The 14,548-nt window shown below is 44.2% G+C and overlaps 1 protein-coding gene across 1 annotated transcript in view; it reads right to left on the bottom strand.

Moving 5' to 3' along the window:
- Nucleotides 1-1,134: 1,134 nt before the first annotated feature.
- Nucleotides 1,135-14,548, bottom strand: part of LOC120997343 (probable glutamate receptor) — a 37,519-nt gene continuing 24,105 nt past the window's right edge. The window contains exons 6-11 of the mRNA XM_040427385.1: nt 13,243-13,469; nt 8,998-9,095; nt 7,922-8,142; nt 3,890-4,115; nt 2,712-2,962; nt 1,135-1,232 (exon numbers count right to left, since the gene is read on the bottom strand). Coding sequence (XP_040283319.1) covers nt 1,143-1,232; nt 2,712-2,962; nt 3,890-4,115; nt 7,922-8,142; nt 8,998-9,095; nt 13,243-13,469 — 1,113 coding nt within the window. The 3' untranslated portion in view covers nt 1,135-1,142. The remainder of the gene's footprint in view (nt 1,233-2,711; nt 2,963-3,889; nt 4,116-7,921; nt 8,143-8,997; nt 9,096-13,242; nt 13,470-14,548) is intronic.

A 14,548-nucleotide genomic window follows, 5' to 3' on the forward strand; every position in this document is an offset into this window, starting at 1 on the left:
TGTATGGTCACCTATAGGCTGCTCTATGCCTACCATTACTGTCACTTGTGTCTTGAGGTGCTGCCTAGTCACTAGAGTCCAGCATTCCTGCTTTTTACAAATACTGCACACATATATAGGGAGGAAGACATGTTATTGAAATTCCATAAATGGGTCTTCAATACTAAAGGTGGCCATATTGCTTAGCTGTTGCCACTCATTTGGCAGAGCGTACATGGGTTCTCATTGGGGAGAGGGGAATGAATCACCATTAGAGTTGTCAGGCAGTGGGTTAACTCCCATGAGGACAAAGTATTGGGCATATTGGATTTCATCTACAGTTGGGGAAGAGTTGGGTCACCTCCATACACATTGAATGGTTGGCCGCTTACACCAAAATCAATGGGCTCACGGCAACATTCATCTAGTGAGTATGGCCACCTTAGATTTATACCTCAAGCTGTTCACCTACTGGAAGAATCTTCAAGTATTCCTATCTACTCTGTTTGATGTTAGTTGCTAACACTTGGATGACTATAGGTCATTGGTAGCATGGTGCCCTGATACATGACTGTTAGACGTCTATAACCCACAGTTACTGATACAATATGAGGTTGTGTGTTGTTTTTACATAGTGTTTTACATGGATATTCCAAAACGTATCATTGGACTTCACTTTCAAATCCTTGTGTACATCAGTCCTGGTGTATAACTGACCTTGGTTGGGTAAGCTCTAACTAAAGATTGAGCAGCTACTGTAGTTCTTGGACCTCTGCTTTGTGTTGAGATTTTTGAAGTCCAATTTTTTAGCAACTGGACCTCAAAACCAGTCAGCCAAATAATATTAGTTGCTTAAGCCACAATTTTACATAACCACCATTTAATTCATTCATTTTAGATCTGTATTAGATACATGTATAACTATTAAAGCTCGTATCGTTATTTCCAGCTATCTGTGGGGACATAGGAGAAGATACACCAGATGCAGGTCTTACAAACTATAGTAAAACTTCAACTTGTTAAAGAAAATACTGACTTTCAGAGCACCATAATCATGACTGGTCAATGCACTAGTACAAAAGGCACCACTACAGCAAGCAGATTATTAACTGCAAATTTACGAGTCTCCATAGATTTTTCTCATATCCCAACCAGCAGTAATCTCATGGTTGCACCTTTTCCAGACTCTCCTGATTTTCTGTTTTTCCAAAGCGCTGACCCAGTTCTTCTGAGAAGGCAGAGCAGCAGGATTTCTACGAAGACAAAGGCAACAGATGATGACTAGCGGTATAGTGCAGAGCTATAGGGGCAGTTCTCAGGCCACGGTGCAAAATCTATGACTGGCCCTACACCTGCCATGTGTTCTTTTAAAATACTCATTTCTGGGTTATCATAGATGCTTTTGGACCATCTTTAGTCCTGACTACACAGGGTAGGGCAGAAGGGATAAATCTGTACTTTATCTTTCCACTCCACTCCACTCATCTAGTTGCTAAACAGACTACAATTAATATATTTCAGAATTTATTTGAAATTTTTGGATTGCTATGACAAAATGAAGGCTGGACTATAAGTATGTCTATTCATGGGCAGACCAACCAGGGTAGCATACATAGGAGCTGCTATGGGGCCCATTTCCAATAAGGCAAAAGTTGCAGTGAAGAATATGCAGAAAATGGAATGGAGTCCCATTCTGTGTTTTACTATGGAGCCATATGGTTATATCTGCTATGTGCATCGTCTCTTATCTGCAGCATTTCTTTTTGAATTATTGCTGTGCCACGTTATCATTGCTTTATCCCTGTGCTATCATTGCTATCCATCATGCCTCAGTGTGACATCTTTATATGTATATTTTTCTCTATGCTGTGATGTCACAGTGTACATGAGGATGTTTTTGTGTGCATTATCCCTTTATTGTGACATTATTGTTCCTGTAATGTATACCCTTGTACCGTGTTCATGTACTTCAGTATCACCATGCTCATTACCTCTTTGCTGTGACGTCGCTTTGTGCTTTATCCCACTGCTAAGACATCACTGTGTGCATTACTGATGACATGTGATATCACTGTGTGCATTACCGATGACATGTGATGTCCCAGTACAAGCGTAATGAACAAAGTGATATCACTGTGTGCATTATCCTTGTACACATTATACCTGTGCTGTACTTCACTGTGTGCTCAATCCCAAAACCATGACAACACTGTAATCATCTTTCGTGTTCTGTCACATCTCTGTGATCATTATCCCTGTACTGTGACATCACTGTGTGCATTATCCTTGCACACATTATACCTGTATTGTAACTTTGCAGTGTGTTTTATCCTACTGCTGACATTACTGTGTTCATCATCCACATTCTATGACATCACTGTGTATAATGGAGACCAAAATAATCACAGGATGAACTTTCTGCTGGGGGTGGTCTTAGTGTAGTAAGGCCAATTACAAGTATTGCTATGGGGCCCCATGGTTACTTATTACAGCCAGTTATTCCAGATATTTTCAACCTGCTCTCTGTAGCTTGGGAGTATTGGTAAAGAGTGAGAGAATAACTGAGCCATATGTGAAGGGCATGTGTCGCCCCCACAGCATCCGAGAATGGGGTTATGGGGCATGAAGATCATTGCCTGTTGATATGAAACGCGTGTGTATCACTACATGTTCTTTCCAACCAGTGTGTTGCTGTGTAATTTGGGGATAGTAGCAGAACAGGGAGGGTTTACCTGCTGTTGGCCCGCCTTGCACTTTGATTTACACACCAACTCAATGAATGAGACGATCAGTCCCAGAGCCAGACCAATTCCCAGAATGAGGAAGATTCCGCCCAGGGTATGGGGTTGGACGGGCACCCAGCCATCCTGCCCTTGTGTTGCTGCGCACGTTGTTTCCCACCACTTCTGACGTAGATATTCCAGATTGCCAGATTCAAATTGTTCCAGGATGGTGATTGTGAGAGGTTTGATGAGAGGCGAGTCTGCGAACACGAAGAAGATAAACATGGAAGCCTTTATTCTGTACCATCAGTCCAACCCTGGGACTGCAATTCTACAGTTCTCAACATGCTGAAGGCAGTTTTATAACTAGCACTAGAGGGCACTATTTTGTACTGTGAAACTGTAAATAAACCAAGAGGTTTAAATCAACGTGGCCTCCAAAGGGATTGCAGTTACCAAGAAATGAGACCAAACCATTGCACCTGGTGGCCGGGAATCAACGCAGCCATCTGGTGGTTAGGACTTCGTCTCCTCTCGGCTTAGTAACGATAAGATGAGACAACCCCTTTAAGGACACATTTATTAAAATATCACACCCAGTAATCTTTTCTTAGAACTTTACATTGTGCTGCTCCTCTTGTATTCCTCCTGGAAATGTATAAATTGAGGTCTACAGATTACCATTCCCTTTGTTAGAGGGCTGTGACCTTTCACAGTCTGACACTATCCTATTAGTGCTGGCAGTGTCCTAGAGTGTATGATATACTCAATTGAGAATGGTAATGCACAGTTGGCAATTTATTTATACATTTACAGGAGGAATAGCAGAGGGGCAACATGGCAGAAAAAGATGCTCCATTAAGTATTAACAGATATATCGGGAGCTCCGAGAGGTTCTCTTCCTGGCAGATGTTCCATCATAATTAATCTCTGGAGCTAAGCGCAATACCAAGCACAGCCACTTTACAATGTATGGCGCTGTGCTTGGTGAGCAGAGGGAAGGCTGTGGTGTTACTGTGAATGCCGGTGCCTTCTTAAACAGCTGATCAGCAGGGGGCCCCCGGTGTTGGACCCTCAGCAAACAGATACCGAACAGTAAAAAAAAAACATAAAACCTCGGAAAACCCCTTTAATCCTACCAGCAACCCCTTTAAGGGAGTGAATCAGTAACACAGACAAGGGAGTACCTAATGAGGCTGCGATGCCGTAACCTCTGCCTCCAATGATTTCCGGGGCACGAACAAGATCGCAATGTTTGGCCACAGCAAAGTCTTGGCTGCTGGACTCTCCCAAGAAGGCGTAGTTTGACGTTCTCACTCTTTGTATTCCTTCAGAAAAAGACTTGACGAGGACCCGGTCTTTTCGTTTATCCATGTACTCATAAATCATCCGAAAGGTTGGGTTCTTCGAATTCTGTATAAAGGGGACAAGAGGGGTCATTGTATTGGTTTTCCTGTACACCTAGACGCCAACACAACACGTGGCCAAGAGCGTTCAAAGATTGCAATTTCATCATATTTAAAAAGGACGTCCATTTTTTACATATTGTTGTCTGATCTCAGATACAGAATTCTAAATCCCATGCACAACTACAGTATACAGCAAAATGATAAAATCTTCCACCAGGAGAGCTTTAAGTGGACCTGTCCCCTCTCCTGACATGTCAGTTTTAGTAACTACTCGCATGCCCATGAAATAACATTTCTAGAGCATCTACTCTCATGACTCTTATTATTCCTGCTAGAAGTTTACAAGAAATTGCAGTAAAGGTACAGCTGGGTGTTACCAGCAGCTGGTGTCTCTGACTCTGTTCAATCAGTGCTGCTGGTGTCAGACTGAGCAGGGACAGATCCCCAACTGGTAACACCCATCTGTACCTTTACTGCAAGCTGCTGACAATTCATTCATAAACATCTAGTAGAAAGAGGAATGGCACAACATAGAGCCATGAGGATAGATGCTCTAGAATTATTACATGGGGATGCAAGTAGTTACTAAAACTGACATGTCAGGAGAGGGGACCGGTCCTTTTTAACCTATCTGCCATTGTAAAAGAAAAATTGTACTGCATGGTATTGTTGGATCCCATCTGCACTGTAAAACAGAGAATTAGGCCTCTTTCACAAGAGCAAGTTTTCCGTCCAGGTGCGATATGTGAAGCAAATGCTGAATCCTGACCATTCATTTCAACGGGTCTGTGTACATGAGCGTATTTTTTCACGCATTATTTGTGTAGCATGTTCTATATTCTGCGGTTATCACACAGCCCTGGCTCCTAGAACTGGATGGGGCTTGCGTGAAAAACTGAAGGCATCCGGATGTAATTTGGATGCAAAGCGTTTTTCGCTGATGGTTGCTAGGAGATGTAGATTGTTATTCTTCTATATTTTTTTTTTCACGTGCGTGAAAAACACATCAAAAACTGATCTCACCCGCATGGAAAAAACTGAAACACTAAACACAATCACAGACAAAACTGACTGAACTTGTGAGCAAAACCACCAGTTTTTCCCTGAATAGACCCTGAGAGAATCCGTAACGCTAATGTGAAAGAGGCCTTAAAAGGGGTTCAGCAGTTTTTTTTCTATCTGATGATCTATCCACTGGTCAGCTGTTTGAGAAGGCAGCGGCGCTGCATCCTTCTCGCTGATTACCTCAGGCCCAGTGACATCACGAATAGTATCATTGGCCTGGGCGCGGCTAAGTCCCGTTCACTTGAATGGAACTTAGCCATGTACAGGCCAGTGATACTAGTCGTGATGTCACTGGGCCTGAGGGAAACAGAGAGAAGGCCTCATTGCTGCTGGAGCGCCGCTGCCTTCTCAAATAGCTGATCGGTGGGGATCCTGGGCGTCGGACCCCCGCCAATCAGATGCTGATGGTTTATCCAGAAGATAGATAATCAGAAGAAAAAAACGCGGAACCTCTTTAAGCCTCATTCACACGTCAGTGTTTTGGTCAGTGATTTCCATCGGTGATTGTGACCCAAAACCAGGATTGGAGCCTCCAGAGATGAGGTATAAGGGAAAGATCTGCACCTGTTCTGTGTTTCGAGCCGCACCTGGTTTTGACTCACAATCACTGATCGAAATCCCTGACCGAACACTGACGTGTGAATAAGTCATTAGTGGGAGATTTATCATGAGGGGAAGTCAGTTTTGCAATGCCAAAATTTGCTCCAAATTTGTTTAATGTTGCATGGTGTTCACATTTGATAAATCTGGATTATCTGGTAGAGTGAAGTTATCTCCGATCCACAAGATAAGGGATAAATATTAGATTACATCACTTCACGAAAATGGTGACCCCCCTCCTCTGTGGGCCCCCTGAAATGAACACAGTGGCTCGTTGGGCATGGGAACTGACGCTTCATTCATTTCAATGGAAGATCTGGAGATAGCCAAGTACACCGTTCGGATATCTCCAGAACTTCCATGAAAATGAAAGGAGCGGCAGTGCGCATGTCCCACCAGCTGACCCATTCATTTAGGAGGGCTCCACGGTATACAGGGACTCTGTTCTTATGATTGATGGGGGTCCCAGTGGTAGGACCTCCGCTGACTTAATAGTTATCCCCTATTCTGTAGCTAGGAGATAACTTCACAAAACCAGAATACGTACCCCTCACCTCAGCTCCCCTAGCTTAAACCCCCTTAATGACCAGACCACTTTTTACAATTCTGCACTACACTACTTTCACGGTTTATTGCTCGGTCATACAACTTACCACCTAAATTAATTTTACCTCCTTTTCTTCTCACTAATAGAGCTTTCATTTGGTGGTATTTGATTGCTGCTGACATTTTTACTTTTTTGTTATTAATCGAAATTGACCAAAATCTTTGCAAAAAAAATTCATTTTTCACTTTCAGTTGTAAAATTTTTCAAATAAAACTACATTTCTATATAAATTCTTCTCTAAATTTATTGTTCTACATGTCTTTGATAAAAAAAATGCAATAAGTGTAAATTTATTGGTTTGCGCAAAAGTTATAGCGTTTACAAACTATGGTACAAAAATGTGAATTTCCGCATTTTGAAGCAGCTCTGACTTTCTGAGCACCTGTCATGTTTCCTGAGGTTCTACAATGCCCAGACAGTAGAAACACCCCACAAATGACCCCATTTCGGAAAGTAGACACCCTAAGGTATTCGCTGATGGGCATAGTGAGTTCATAGAAGTTTTTATTTTTTGTCACAAGTTAGCAGAAAATGATGATTTTTTTTTTCTTACAAAGTCTCATATTCCACTAACTTGTGACAAAAAATAAAAACTTCCATGAACTCACTATGCCCATCACGAAATACCTTGGGGTGTCTTCTTTCCAAAATGGGGTCACTTGTGGGTTATTTATACTGCCCTGGCATTTTAGGGGCCCTAAAGTGTGAGAAGAAGTCTGGAATCCAAATGCCTAAAAAATACCCTGTGAAATCCTAAAGGTGCTCTTTAGAATTTGGGCACCTAGGCTGCAAAAAAGTGTCACACATGTGGTATCGCCGTACTCAGAAGAAGTAGGGCAATGTGTTTTGGGGTGTATTTTTACATATACCCATGCTGGGTGAGAGAAATATCTCTCTAAAAGTCAACTTTTCCCATTTTTTTTATACAAAGTTGTCATTTGGTGTTGGTGTAGTGGTGTTTGGTGCTACTTACAGAGCTGCCTGTGTCCTCTGGTGGTCGATCCAGGCAAAAGGGACCACCAGAGGACCTGGTAGCAGGTATATTAGACGCTGTTAACAAAACAGCGTCTAATATACCTTTTTGGGGTTAAAAAAATCACATCTACAGCCTGCCAGCGAATGATCGCCGCTGGCAGGCTGTAGATCCACTCGTTTGCCTCCGGTTCCTGTGAACGCACGCTCCTGTGTGCGCGCGTTCACCGGAAATCTTGCGTCTCGCGAGAGGACGCATCGGCGCGTCCAGGAGGAATAACAGGGCCGCCGCCAGGACGCAATCCTGCGTACGGCGGTCCTGAGCTGGTTAAAGCTTGACAGTCTAACCACGTCCAATTTTCCACCAGCCTTCCATACCCGGAGAAGGTGGAGGTAAAATGCAAAATGCCACTTTTTAGTGCAAGTTAGCTCAAAAAGTTGAAAAGTCCTATTTTTTGACGGTTTGTGGTCACAAGTTTGGAGTGCCAGGCTTGTTTAATTCCCTTCAGGATGTTAGTTTTTGTGGATAACCAAAATTTAAAGAAGTCACAATAAAGAGACTTTACCTTGAAGAAATTGAAAGTGGAGGAGTTGGCCATTGTCCCAAATTCAACTTTATCCTGCTTCAGCAAATCATGAAATGTCTGAATGTTTGGAGTTTGCCCTTTGGTGTTATTTACGTATGATGCGAAACTGGCTATATAGGCAGCGAGCAGAGTAATGGAGAAGATCCACCAGATAACGGCAATGATTCTGGCAGACACCGACTTTGGCTGAGGCTCCACACCTAAGGAATTTAGAACAGATACAATTCATTACCCATTATGTAGTGACTTATCTTCAGCACAAGGGTCCTTTGAGATGACCTGATAAGGAGCCATAACAAGTACCGATCGATGATGCAACAAGTTGGTCAGTGCACCGCCCTGTGGATACCATATGGGGGATAAAGAATCATCACTACAATTATTTGTCCTCTATACACTTTGTGTTGGCAACATTGGCAGGTGTGCAGCTAGCCAGCAGGCCTGTTTGTATGGGGCAGGGATCGGGAACGAGCATTCCTATGAATGTTTGGCCGGTCATTAGCCTGTGTAAGAGGACCCTATGGTGTATATGCGTTTTGAATGCACTGGAGGAACACTAAGGAAATCGTAATCAATGTGTACCGATCCATTAAGTAAAGTCTAAGGATTATAAATTATTTACAAAGTGGAAATCCGGACCAACAAATTTGGAAAGTTGCTTACAGACAACGTAGCAGCTCACTTTTGCAACTATTCTCATCCTTATGACAAGCCCAATGCGGAAAAAAAACTGGCACAGTCCTTGCTCTAATATATTTCTACTGAGTAAGGGCTCATGCAGACGTCCGTTGCCTAGCCGTGCCCATATTGCAGCCCGCAAACAGCGGGTCTGCAATATTCGGGCACTGGCTATGTGCACCTCCCATTTAATTGGTCCACAATCCGGAAGTTCCAGTGTGGAACGGAGGCACGGAAGTTGAATGGGTCTGGATCCGTCTGCGGAATCCGCACAGATGTTGCCCGTGCATTGGGGACCACATATTGCGGAACATCCGACCAACGGCCGTGTGCATAAGGCCTAATTGTGTATATTCATTAAGGAAGATGTGACTTACCTTGCAGTGTAAATGCCCCCATGCCAAACCAAAGGCTGTTCAGTAGAGTGTACTGATTCTGCTCATTGGAGGGTTCAGCCCATTCATATGGACTTAACCTGGTAAAATATGAAGTTATTGTCATTCATGTGTTGCATTACACTTGTGGAGGCCCTGTTAGAGGTGAGTCTCTAGGCCAATACCTCTTTGGAAAAGTATGCAAAATAGCTCTCCTTTCCAAAAAACAACAACAGGTCTCTAGTTGTGCAGCGAGCCCCTGAAGAGCCGGTGCAGAGGATGGGTGTGGTGTTGGCCCTGATGAGATATTGAGTGATGGTGTAATCCCTCGGACTATTGCTCCCTGGGGTTCGGTACAGTGAAAAGATAGTTTAAAGGGTTTCTGTCACCCCACAAAACTCATTTTTTTTTTTTTGGATAGTTAGATTCCTCATAGCGCGATATAGGAGAATATAATAGTCTTACTTACTTTCATGCGGCCGATTCTTTATAAAACGAAGTTTTATAATATGTAAATGAGGGCTCTACCAGCAAGTAGGGCGTCTACTTGCTGGTAGCCGCAGCAGCAATCCGCCCCCTCGCCGTGTTGATTGACAGGGCCAGTCGTGATCTCCTCCTCCGGCCGGCCCTGTCAGTAATTCAAAAATCGCGCGCCTCTGGTCATTCGGCGCAGGCGCTCTGAGATGAGGAGGCTCGTCTCCTCAGTGCGCCTGCGCCGATGACATCACCGAAAGAGAAGACGTCATCGGCGCAGGCGCACTGAGGGAGTGCTGAGGAGACGAGCCTCCTCATCTCAGAGCGCCTGCGCCGAATGACCAGAGGCGTGCGATTTTTGAATTACTGACAGGGCCGGCCGGAGGAGGAGATCACGGCTGGCCCTGTCAATCAACACGGCGAGGGGGCGGATTGCTGCTGCGGCTACCAGCAAGTAGACGCCCTACTTGCTGGTAGAGCCCTCATTTACATATTATAAAACTTCGTTTTATAAAGAATCGGCCGCATGAAAGTAAGTAAGACTATTATATTCTCCTATATCGCGCTATGAGGAATCTAACTATCCAAAAAAAAAAAAAAGAGTTTTGTGGGGTGACAGAAACCCTTTAAAGACTCAGGTCAGAAGTAAATGTATAACAGTCTCTTTTTACTTGCAAAATATAACTTGTGGCACATCCAGCAATATTAAAGGTGTTGTCCAAGGTATATTTATTGATGGCCTATCCTCAGGATAGGTCATCAATATCAGATTGGCTGGGGTCCGACACCCCAGCCGATCAGCTGTTTGAAGAGAAGGCGCGCGCCGCCTCCTCTTCACTGTTTACCTTCTAGCTGTTGCATCTGCAGCGGTGAGCAGGTGTAATTACACCCAAGCCGTCCCATTCATTTCTATGGGACGGCTCGTTCCTATACACTTCTATAGGAGCGATCCGTACTATTGAAATGAATGGGACAGCTTGGGTGTAATTACACCTGCTCACCGCTGCAGATGCAACAGCGAGAAGGTAAACAGTGAAGAGGAGGCGGCACTGGCACGGCGCGCACCTTCTCTTCAAACAGCTGATCGGCGGGGGTGCCTGGTGTCGGACCCCAGCCGATCTGATATTGATGACCTATCCTGAGGATAGGTCATCAATAAATATAACTTGGACAACCCCTTTAAGTACAAAGCGTTGTTTCGGGCACCAGATGAGATGGTATGGAGACAGGTTGTCTGGCAATAGGTTGGCACTAGTAAGCACTTGTGGATATCGGTGTCCACTGTAGTACAGGCTTAATGGTAATTTGGCCTAGCGAAGGTTTAGGTAGGTAGTGGTGTCTAAGCTGTTGTCCCTCACCTTGCAGCAGTGTCTGTAAAGCTGGATTTCTCATCCGTATCATTGGGGGACACAGGCTTGACCATGGATATAGCTCTTGCCGCTACACTAAGGCGGACACTAAGCACAAAAGTGTGAGCTCCTCCCTTCAGCTATACCCTTCCTACAGAGACTAAGCTAAATCAGTTTTAGCTTAGTGTCTGTAGGAGGCAGACCTCCCTGCTTTGCAGTTCTGCTAATTTTTTCCCTTTTTTTTGTGGCAATCACTTCCATTCGTAGGGTGTCGGAACTCGTGGCTCTTTCCTGTCAGTCACCTTTCTTAATCCTCCATCAGGACAAAGTAGTCCTTTACCCTGTTCAGTCCTTCCTTCCGAAGGTTGTGTCGGCATTCCATCTCAATGAAGAGATTATTCTCCCTTCATTTTGTCCTGACCCGTCTCATCCTCGTGAGCAGTCGCTCCACACTCTGGATTTGGTGCGAGCCGTTCGCATCTATCTGTCCCAGACATCACCTTTCCGGCGGACGGATTCCCTGTTCGTCATTTCAGAGGGGCCGAGACGAGGGCTCGCTGCATCTAAAACTTCCATTTCTCGATGGATTCGTTTGGCCATTGTGGAAGCGTACTGCATCAGTGACTGGGCCCCACCCTTCCGGGTTACTGCTCATTCTGCTCGGGCAGTGGGGGCCTCTTGGGCAGTGCATCATGGGGCTTCAGGTATGCAAGGCGGCTACCTGGTCGTACACACCTTTGCGTCTTCTGACCCTTCTCTGGGGTGTAGAGTTTTGCAGATGGCGGTTCTCCTATTGGCCAGGTTTTTTTTTTTTTCATGCCCACCCTTGGGACTGCTCTGTAACGTCCCATGGTCAAGCCTGTGTCCCCACTGATACTTCACCGATAATGTAAAACTTTGTGGATTTGACATTCCACAGCAGCAAATCCCCAGTTTATTTGTCCTATGTGGATGCACCCTTAGGGCTCATGCACACGACCGTATGTATTTTGCGGTCCGCAAAACACAGATCCGCACAAAATATGGACAATGTCCGTGTGTATTCCGTATTTTGCGGAACGAAACAGCTGGCCCCTAATAGAACACTCCTATCCTTGTCCGTAATGCGGACAATAATAGGACATGTTCTATTTTCTTGCGGAACAGAAATACGGACATACGGAAACTGAATGCACGCAGAGTAACTTTAGTTTTTTTTCGGACCCATTGAAATGAATGGTTCCGCATACGGTCTGCAAAAAAAAAGGGGAACGGACACGGAAAGAAAATACGTTAGTGTACATGAGCCCTTAAAGTGGCTGTTGGGTTTAGAAAAACCTACTTTAAATACTTTATTACAGCAATTTGAGGTAATAAAAGGGACCCCATTCAGGACCTTTTACCAACTGGCCAATGGAGAACCTGTCACGTCCATGCATTCCACAGACAGCCCATTGATTTAAATGCCTAATACTTAATTTCCCTTGTGGTGGTGTGCTCTCCATTCACTTCTATGGGAGAACCGCCACCTATCTGACATTGGTGGCATATTTTAGTGATATGCCACCAATGTCTGAGGTCAGAAACGCCATTAAGCTGAATTCGTATTAGTTTGATAAGAATTTAGCTTAAAGAGGACCTTTCATCTGGCAAAACATTGTGAACTAAGTGTCATGATCTGTACAGCGGCGCCCAGGGATCTCACTGCACTTACTATTATCCCTGGGCGCCGCTCCGTTCTCCTGCTATGCCCTCCGGTATGTTCGGTCACTTGGTTATGGTAGGAGGAGACTTAGGGGACTTGGTTATGGTAGGAGGAGACTGCTCTTGTTCTCCTGGGCGTCTCCTTCTCCCAGGCTGTGAGCTCTGCGCTGCAATTAGCCAGAGCTACAGCCTGGGAGAAGGAGACGCCCAGGACCCCTAAGTCTCCGCCTACTATAACCAAGTGACCGAACATACCGGAGGGCATAGCGGCAGAACGGAGCGGCGCCCAGGGATAATAGTAAGTGCAGTGAGATCCCTGGGCGTCGCTGTACAGATCATGACACTTAGTTGAGAATGTTTTGCGAGATGAAAGGTCCTCTTTAAATGATTTTTTTTTGTCGTTCGGGTCAGAGATAAGGGCAACAGATCAAGGCGTTAGAGGAGCTCCCTGACGGAATTTAGTGAGGAGAAGCAACAAACGCAGTGAATCTGAAGAATGTAGAAGACAAACTGTTCTACATTTGTAATAAAGACCAGTTGTGAAATGCAGTTATATGCAATGCAATAATAAAAAAATGTCCCCAAATGTGTTCAAGGCATTATTAAAAAAAAGGGAATTCATTGGTCAGTATCCTGCAAAGTTTTCATTTAAGTCAGGTCTTAGAAAATAAAGTGGATTTTAATCAGATCTTTCACCATTTTGTACCTATATGACAGTTTGTGAATAGCAGGTTATGCTCACCTTCCTACCAGGTACAGGCACAGGCTGGTGATGACATAGGAGATTATGATTCCTATCCACAATTCTTTGCTGAAAGGATTCAGGAAACCAAAAAGGTAAGATCCCTCAGAAGATGACTCTTTCTTCAGTAGTATGCCAATCCCTGTCTGCATAAAGGGTTTGGTGAGAGAGATCACATTCTCTCGTACTGCAGTGATGGTCAAGGGAGCCACTGCCAAGTCTGCTTCCTGAAAGGAGTCAAAGAATGGGAGAAAAAAAAAGGATATATATATATATATATATATAGTCCGTAAGTCAACAGTATTGAGCTGCATTGACAAATAAATGAAGTCTGTTTTTTTTTTTCTAGAAACAGCACCACTCTTGCTTAACCACCTCAGCCCCCAGTGCTTAAACACCCTGAAAGACCAGGCCACTTTTTACTCTTCTGACCTACACTACTTTCACCGTTTATTGCTCGGTCATGCAACTTACCACCCAAATGAATTTTACCTCCTTTTCTTCTCACTAATAGAGCTTTCATTTGGTGGTATTTCATTGCTGAAATATCTTGGTCAAATGCCAACTTTGTATAAAAAAATGGGAAAAGTTGTCTTTTGCCAAGATATTTCTCTCACCCAGCATGGGTATATGTAAAATGACACCCCAAAACACATTCCCCAACTTCTCCTGAATACGGAGATGCCAGATGTGTGACACTTTTTTTGCAGCCTAGGTGGGCAAAGGGGCCCATATTCCAAAGAGCACCTTTCGGATTTCACTGGCCATTTTTTACAGAATTTGATTTCAAACTCCTTACCACACATTTGGGCCCCTAGAATGCCAGGGCAGTATAACTACCCCACAAGTGACCCCATTTTGGAAAGAAGAGACCCCAAGGTATTCGCTGATGGGCATAGTGAGTTCATGGAAGTTTTTATTTTTTGTCACAAGTTAGTGGAATATGAGACTTTGTATGAAAAAAATAAATAAAAAATCATCATTTTCCACTAACTTGTGACAAAAAATTCTAGGAACTCTCCATGCCCCTCACGGAATACCTTGGGGTGTCTTCTTTCCAAAATGGGGTCACTTGTGGGGTAGTTATACTGCCCTGGCATTCTAGGGGCCCAAATGTGTGGTAAGGAGTTTGAAATCAAATTCTGTAAAAAATGACCAGTGAAATCCGAAAGGTGCTCTTTGGAATATGGGCCCCTTTGCCCACCTAGGCTGCAAAAAAGTGTCACACATCTGGTATCTCCGTATTCAGGAGAAGTTGGGGAATGTATTTTGGGGTGTCTTTTTACATATACCCATGCTGGGTGAG

This window comes from Bufo bufo, chromosome 1 (assembly GCF_905171765.1).
Source record: "Bufo bufo chromosome 1, aBufBuf1.1, whole genome shotgun sequence".
NCBI lineage: Eukaryota > Metazoa > Chordata > Amphibia > Anura > Bufonidae > Bufo > Bufo bufo.